Source organism: Formica exsecta, unplaced genomic scaffold, assembly GCF_003651465.1.
Source record: "Formica exsecta isolate Colony F162 unplaced genomic scaffold, ASM365146v1 scaffold178, whole genome shotgun sequence".
Lineage (NCBI taxonomy): Eukaryota > Metazoa > Arthropoda > Insecta > Hymenoptera > Formicidae > Formica > Formica exsecta.
This window is the reverse complement of record NW_021849095.1, coordinates 42,950-50,522: the sequence shown is the minus strand read 5'-3', so window position 1 is coordinate 50,522 and position 7,573 is coordinate 42,950. Positions and strand designations below refer to the sequence as shown.

The 7,573-nt window shown below is 35.9% G+C and overlaps 4 protein-coding genes across 6 annotated transcripts in view; 1 reads left to right on the top strand and 3 right to left on the bottom strand.

Annotated features, from left to right (window-relative positions):
- The window catches only part of LOC115233577, a 22,035-nt gene extending 20,426 nt beyond the window's left edge, over positions 1-1,609 (bottom strand). For 2 of the 3 annotated variants that reach the window (XM_029804076.1, XM_029804078.1), the window contains exons 1-2: positions 1,348-1,609; positions 745-921 (exon numbers count right to left, since the gene is read on the bottom strand). In XM_029804076.1, coding sequence (XP_029659936.1) covers positions 745-868 — 124 coding nt within the window. In that variant the 5' untranslated portion in view covers positions 869-921; positions 1,348-1,609. Of the gene's footprint in view, positions 1-744; positions 922-1,347 lie in introns of those variants that run through there. The other variant, XM_029804077.1, reaches the window with a different exon arrangement.
- Positions 1,610-1,960: 351 nt separating this feature from the next.
- On the bottom strand, positions 1,961-4,764 carry LOC115233575. Its single transcript, XM_029804074.1, has 6 exons — positions 4,322-4,764; positions 3,774-4,248; positions 3,345-3,676; positions 3,020-3,270; positions 2,787-2,937; positions 1,961-2,668 (listed from the first exon to the last, which is right to left on the bottom strand). Exons 1-6 carry the CDS (start codon positions 4,348-4,350, stop codon positions 2,446-2,448), a joined length of 1,461 nt encoding a protein of 486 aa, XP_029659934.1. The 5' UTR covers positions 4,351-4,764; the 3' UTR covers positions 1,961-2,445.
- Positions 4,765-4,923: 159 nt separating this feature from the next.
- Positions 4,924-7,076, top strand: LOC115233574 (U4/U6 small nuclear ribonucleoprotein Prp31). Its single transcript, XM_029804073.1, has one exon. It carries the CDS (start codon positions 5,185-5,187, stop codon positions 6,652-6,654), a length of 1,470 nt encoding a protein of 489 aa, XP_029659933.1. The 5' UTR covers positions 4,924-5,184; the 3' UTR covers positions 6,655-7,076.
- LOC115233576 (cell cycle checkpoint protein RAD17) overlaps positions 6,791-7,573 on the bottom strand; it is a 3,787-nt gene continuing 3,004 nt past the window's right edge. Inside the window, exons 7-10 of the mRNA XM_029804075.1 lie at positions 7,554-7,573; positions 7,293-7,480; positions 7,109-7,227; positions 6,791-7,027 (exon numbers count right to left, since the gene is read on the bottom strand). Coding sequence (XP_029659935.1) covers positions 6,898-7,027; positions 7,109-7,227; positions 7,293-7,480; positions 7,554-7,573 — 457 coding nt within the window. The 3' untranslated portion in view covers positions 6,791-6,897. The remainder of the gene's footprint in view (positions 7,028-7,108; positions 7,228-7,292; positions 7,481-7,553) is intronic.

Sequence of the window (7,573 nt, the reverse complement as noted above, 5' to 3'; positions counted from 1 at the left end):
ACTTTGTTAATATTTTTTATAAAATATTATATAATATATTTCTCTTTTAATATTATACATTTAATTATTAATATTATTTAAATGTGATTATATATTTCTTTTTTGTCATTATGTGTGACATTTCAGACGAATCTCTCGAAAGGTTTCAAATACTTTTGGAGAAATAGAAACTGCTATGAAATACATATTGAAATTTTTGCAGATATACACTCACCATAAAAGAAATTATTTAAAAGTCCAATACTGATAACTTTTTAAACAACAACGGTTTTAAGTGAACCGCGAGGGAGGTTGTTCAAAGGATCAAGCTACTGTCTTCTTCTGTATTATAATGATCCATTAATATTAAGCAGATGTAAAGAGTCTCGTAGATAGACAAGCGTAAGCTGTTTTCATTACCTTTCATGCGGTAATGAAAAGCGGAGTGTTTCTCGCGCGTCATCCCCTTCTCGTTCAAAGTAAAAGCAGAAAAGATCGTTTTTATCCCGCCGCGGTCTTCGAGACAAAATTCCCGACAGAAATGAGAAAAAATAAAATCTTTTTTTTTATATTCTTATAACATTATATCGTAATCCCTCTCGCCCCTCCCTCGTACTTGCCGTTTCTTTTTCTCCCTTCTGTCTAAAATTTTTTTTTTATATTATCCAACCTTTCTCTTCACATAATTTAATAATACATCTTTCTCTCGCGATGGTATGATAATTTATACTTATGCGTATGATATTTTATAAATTATCGACTCACCAACAGCAGTGCACACCCCGACAATTCTTGTCATCGTCGTTAGATGTTGCGTGTCGCTCGGCCTTTCGTCGGTAGACATATCGTCGAAGGTGTCCTTCGCGAGGTCCTTGGTTTGAGTTATCATGAGATGTGCGATAAATTTGCACGTTTATACGCGCGCCTTTCAATAAAGATCCTCTATGAAAAAAAAATATATATATATATATTACTTGTAATTATTTAACAATGTCTTTTAACCTTTGCACAACTTTGAACGTGCATCAGAAACAAAAATCTTTATATTATAAAGAAATTAGTATCTCTCGTATAATTTCCTATTACAATTTTTATATAATCATTCTATATAAAGAATACGCAATATACGATATTTATATTCAAAAGAGGCTATAAAGGCAAATTACTTTATAAAATTTTCTATTTGAAGAAACAATATTCTTTATCCTATAGTAAATATATATACGCTCAATCATCATTCTTTCTGTATAAAGAATGAACTTTCTCGTTAGCAGTTTCGCAATGTTCATTGTTTTAAATTGGATAGCTTGTCGCGAGCTCGATGCTACTTTTATCACAGGTTTGATTTTTATTTCGATTTTAACTCACCGAAATTTCCACCGGTCGCCAAAACGTCCTCCACCATTGCAAGCTCACGCGAAACTGCAAGCGCGTGAAGCGCGTCGCGGGCAGGAAATGTCACCGCGGCGCCAAAAATATCGAACATGCGCAAATGCCACTTTCGTTTGAATTTCTTGTCAACCTTGCCACGTGTTCCTCGAGAATAGACGATATTATTATTATTATACGATTATTAACATAAAAAATATCAATTTAATAAAGATTTACGCATTTTCCCCTTTGCCATATCATTTTTGCTGTTTTAATCTCTACTTTATATAAATATATATATGTAAACACAAGACACACATACATGCATAAAAATAGTTCGCGTACATAGCAGCAGAAAAAGTTCAACTCTATTTAGTATTTTTATACTTTTTTTTATGTGATGTATATTTAACTTTAACGTTATGTAGCAAAATGGAAAAATTAATAGCCTTTATATTTTTAATATATAATAATGTATATAAAATGATGCCATAAAATTGTTTGAAATTTTACATTTTTTTTTAGATAAAATCAAATTTTAGACATAGGACAACGGGATAGGATAACGCGACGTTATACTCTCACTCACAACAACGCTATTAAATATTTATATATATCACTACCAATATATTTACAATACATAATATTGTGCGACATATACAAAAATATATCCACTCGCGATAAGCGTGTAGAATAACACTCGAACAACACGGACACGTGGTGAGGTAGAAATAGTCATGATTTATCATTTATGGAACACCCATATTTAAAAATCGCACATCATTGCATGTATGTGTGTATAATTGCAATGATTACTTTCCGTAAATTATATACAATAACATTATAGACAATAAATATAGACAATAAATATATTTGTATACATATATACTTCGTTTTTAAAGCGTTTTCTGCTGTGCTCCAAGCGTTATCCTGTTACGAAACCGAACGCGTCGAAGCAGCATGTTTTGTACTTTTCGGTTTCCTTATAGACACAGAATAAGACATAACACGACACATTTTAGAAAAATATATTTCTTATAAGCAAGTGTTTAAAGCGCTTTCAACTTTATTGCATTAAGCATTTTTCTTTTTTTTTCAAGAACCTTCCGTTGCCCGTTTCTTTTTCTTGCTCTTGATCATTCTGGAACTATGATCCCAGCCAGCTGAGAGCAAACTGATTTTTGATTGCGAAGGAATGATGTGTTTTCCTTGAATCTCCAAACGATCGCGAATCGTGTGAGCGGATTTCGGTATCTTGGAAATCGGACTCAGTGGTTTCCTGTTGCAGTGTAAGATAGCGGGCGACGGTGCCAATAACCTAAAATGTATGAAATTATTCAATATACTTTGATTCTTAAATTTCCCCAAACTAAACTTTTATCTTAAAACTCTATCCAAAGATGTTTTAATTTTTTATCTATAAATTAGCAATATACCTATTTTTGTTACTAGGAAGTCTCGAAGTGTCTATGGGCGCGAGTCGGATATTTTTCGGCCAAACAGTAGGACAGACAGGAGCTTGCCAGGCGGAATGAATATTTGAATTTCTTAAAGCGCTTGATCTTGTCGCAGAACCATGGAAACTACCTGAAACATTTCGAACTGATCTTAAAATATTTGCAATTTTTATAATAATATTTTAAAACTTAAATAACTTGATATTTTCTACCTTGAAAGGAGGAAATTTCGAAATCTTCATTGATAAATCTAATGGGAATAGTATTTAAAGTAGAGAAGCTTTCTCGTGTGGATACTGCAAAGGGCACAGGGCTCACAACAATCCTCTCATTGAAGATAGTGCCAAGCTTATTTCTGCCTATATGTGGTGTACACAATCTCTCCTTGGGTCTCGATGTATCATCATCTTTTTTATTATCAAAGTCTCTTGGTTTATTTGCAGAAATTGATTTTCGCTGTTCTCTAAAAAAAATCAGATTATATATAAAATAAAAGAAAGCGCTTTTATATTTAATACTTTCTTTTGCTAATCTCACTTTTGAACTTCTTGATAATTTATATCATTTTTTATTGTCTGAAGAGAGCTTCCTGTATCCAGCAATCGATTTCGTATACTTAAAGATTTATTCTCGATATAATTAGGAGAAATTGCTTCTTCTGCCCAATTTGTTTTTGAGTTTCTCGAGGAATTTCTGTTGCCATGAACAGGAGCAGGAGCTATTTTTAGAGCATCACTTAGACTTTCGCATAAATCTGTATCATTCTCCTTATTAGGAATGACCTCTGCGATTACATATTCCATCAGCATATCAAGAACATCTTCAAATTTCGCTTTATTTAATTTGTATTGCATAGAATCCTCTCCTTCCTGTAAATATTATAAAAATACAATAATAATATAAAATACAACATACATTTTACATATTACATGCATGTTAGAGAAAATTTTGTATTTTTTCCATTACCTTTATTGAAAGATTGTGTTCCATGGATATTTTGTCATTTTGTAGAGTATCGAATCTTTTCATCCTCTCATCATTGGAGTCAATATCATGCTGTGTACTGTTGTTATTGGTACAAGTTGGATTTTTGCCAATTATTCTCATATATGGTATCTGTGTTCTCCATTGTATACATTCGTCCAAAATGGATCCCTGAAGCAGTTGATCATCCTCTTCCTCGTAGAAGGTCCTTTCCACATTTGTCCACTGTTCTTCAAATTTCTGGGTCGCTGTATCTTCCATCTCCTGCGACCAAGAAATAGATGTTGCCGCACTATTTCCATTAGACAGGATATCATCATCATCCTTCCATGATTTCTGCCGCGATAAACTAGGCAGCCGGAAGCGACCGCTCCATTCGTTATCAAACCCATCCTCTTCATCTTTAAATCTCAGCAGATGTTGAGGAGCCTTTATTTTTTGCGTCAATGGACTAATTCTACGAGACAAGTGTATAATCAGTATTTATCGCAATGCATTCTCCATTTCATTATATAAATTGACAGACTTACGTGTTATTCTTAAGGCTGTTTCTTCGCATTTCATGCTTTCCGAAAGATTTTTTCCATCAACAGGATCCGATCAGTCTGACAACTCCTCTGCAGAGTTATACCCTGCGAATTTTCCGCAGGTAGAGCGAAAACTTACTGACGCATTTCTGATTTCTGATATTTATAATGTCGAATTCGACTTGGATTTCTTAGCGAAATAGTTGTATTATTGTCGTGCATTTTCATAATGTTTCTATTTTACATGAATATTCTTCGCGAGCAGCTATCGATCCTGTCCACGAACCGTGACCGAAATATTGACCACGACCACGACATGACAGACGCGAACATGAAACCGCAAACCGCAAAGGTCTCGCGTATGCGATAGGTATCGAAGATCGAAGTGATGCCAGATTCGGAACGCGAATCACGCCAAATCGTGGTGTAGAGGGGATAACACAATAGTAGAAAACCGCGTTCATGTGACATGTGCATACGTTACCGGCTACTTGTCGCCGATTCGTGAGTTGCTGTCACGTGACGCTCGAGTATGCGCTTTACAGTATCGCCCATATACGAAGGCCTGTGATTGGCGAAAGGCCGATCACGTGAGTCGCTGGGGTTCGTATACAGACACAGCATCTAGAGACACGCCACGGTCAGGTTGTTGGTTGTTGGTTGACTCCTACAGAAGTGCGTTTCGAGTCGCACTTTTCTCATTTCTCTCCGCTCACGGAGAATATTTGACTTCATTAAACAAAACCAGTGGAAGAATATTAAAATCATCTTTAACTGTATTATTAAAGAGACTGGAAAAGTTATATAATATGAAACAATAAATAGACGAAACAAGAACCCAGGTTATATAACCTCAAAAAAAGGAAATGTCTTTGGCGGATGAACTTCTCGCAGACCTCGAGGAAAATGACGACGCGGATACTTTCATGGAGGAGCCGGAGCCGAAATTCATTCCGGCTTCGGTCTCTAAAGTCCTAGAAGAAGAGATAAAGGTATCCTCTGTTCGAGAGTTAGCCAAGTTACGAGATTCGGAACAGCTGCAAAAGGTCATATCACAGATTGAAAAGCACAGCAAAATACCTAGAAAATCAGCTGACATTGTGGGACCTGTGGAATCTGATCCGGAATATCAGTTGATAGTTGAAGCTAATAATATGGCTGTAGATATTGACAATGAAATAGCTACTATACATAGATTTACAAGAGATAAGTATTCAAAAAGGTTCCCAGAGTTGGAATCCCTGGTTGTTGGACAAATGGAATATATAATGACTGTTAAGGAACTAGGAAATGATGTGGACAGGGCAAAAAATAATGAAATTCTCCAACAGTTTCTTACTCAAGCCACAATTATGGTGGTTTCTGTGACGGCATCAACTACTCAAGGCCAATTATTGACAGAAGAAGAGAAAGAAGCTATTGGTGAGGCTTGCGACATGGCAGTAGAATTAAACAACTACAAATTAAAGATATTCGAATATGTAGAAAGCAGAATGGCATTCATCGCACCAAACTTATCAATAATTGTTGGTGCATCGACAGCCGCTAAAATTATGGGTGTCGCAGGTGGATTAACAAAACTGTCAAAGATTCCGGCTTGTAATGTTCTAGTCCTAGGGTCTCAAAAGACAACACTCTCTGGATTTTCGCAAGTTGCCACCTTGCCTCATACAGGATTCATTTATTACTCCGATATCGTGCAAGAAACACCTCCCGATCTACGGAGAAAAGCGGCGAGGCTCGTGGCTGCGAAATGCACGCTGGCGGCTAGAGTGGATGCCTGCCACGAAAGTACAAACGGCCACTTCGGTCAGATGCTGCGCGAGGAGATTGAGAAGAAATTGGACAAGCTTCAAGAGCCGCCGCCCGTAAAATTCGTTAAGCCGCTACCGAAACCAATTGATCCTGGTCGAAAAAAACGTGGCGGTAAACGCGTTCGTAAAATGAAAGAACGCTACGCGATTACAGAATTTAGGAAGCATGCGAATAGGATGAACTTCGCAGACATCGAAAGTGACGCTTACCAAGAGGATCTCGGTTATTCGCGAGGAACAATCGGCAAAGCTGGGGCGGGTCGAATCAGGCTGCCACAAATCGACGAGAAGACAAAAGTTAGAATATCTAAGACGCTGCAAAAGAATCTGCAGAAACAACAGCAATGGGGAGGGAGTACTACTGTTAAGAAGCAAGTATCTGGCACTGCTTCCAGTGTGGCTTTCACCCCCCTGCAGGGTCTTGAAATTGTCAATCCACAAGCTGCAGAGAAAAAGGTGAATGAAGCAAATGCGAAATACTTTTCTAACACAGCTGGTTTTCTGAAAGTCAGGAAAACATAAACGTGAAGAATACCTATTGCAATAATAAATAAGAGAAAACGCATATATATTTAATATTTGTAAATTTGCTCTTATTGGAAATACAATACATCTAAGTAGAAATAAATATAATATTTATATCATAAACATAAAATTTCTGATCCTTTATATTTTATATTAACTATAATTGGTGGAAAAAAAGATAAGAACATATAAAAAGGTAACATGTGAAAGTAATACTTATATATATAGTTAATATACATGTTAATCTTCTTCAATCATTATTTCCGTATCTTTATCTTCATTTACTATCGATATTTCGTTCGTTTTCTTCGAACAAGGTTTAATGATCGATTCATACCATTGTGTTTCTGCTGTTACCAGGCACCGTCGTCTACAAATAAGTATATGCATTAAAATAAAAAATATAATCAGCAACAAAAGTGATAAATAATTAACCTGGTCTAATATTTACATGTTACTATGATCGTCTCGCGGTTTTTTTACTGGATTCCAGCCAGTTACAGGCTTCTCATTCGCCAGCATTAAGCCACGGATGCAATATGATAATGCAACTTTACCCAAATTGCGATCCTGTCGAATTATGGAATATAAGAACAAATATTTTATGTAATCAAAAGAGCTTTAACAAAACTTACACGCCATTCCGAATTTAGAACATCGGCCAAGCTCAAGATATCGGACGCTACAGTGACTTCTTCTATAGTTCTTATAGTGTTTAGGTAATTCTCTTGTAGAAATTGCACGAATACCACCGACTGTGACTGGAAGAATGCCGATATTTCTTCAGGATCGTGCACATACTTGGAAGAATCATCTGATTGTTCTGGAATTAATCATAAGTCGCAATTCATCGGTTCACGAAAGTTCAAAATTCGAAATGTGAAGTCAAATTATACTTTTGGGATTTATGACTCTT

Coding starts and splice junctions, on each gene's coding strand:
- LOC115233574 (XM_029804073.1), top strand. CDS start 5,185: ATGTCTTTGGCGGATGAACTTCTCGCAGACCTCGAGGAAAATGACGAC.
- LOC115233575 (XM_029804074.1), bottom strand. CDS start 4,350: ATGCGAAGAAACAGCCTTAAGAATAACAC. Junction 4,249..4,321: donor AACAGCCTTAAGAATAACAC/GTAAGTCTGTCA, acceptor CTTGTCTCGTAG/AATTAGTCCATTGACGCAAA. Junction 3,677..3,773: donor AACACAATCTTTCAATAAAG/GTAATGGAAAAA, acceptor TAATATTTACAG/GAAGGAGAGGATTCTATGCA.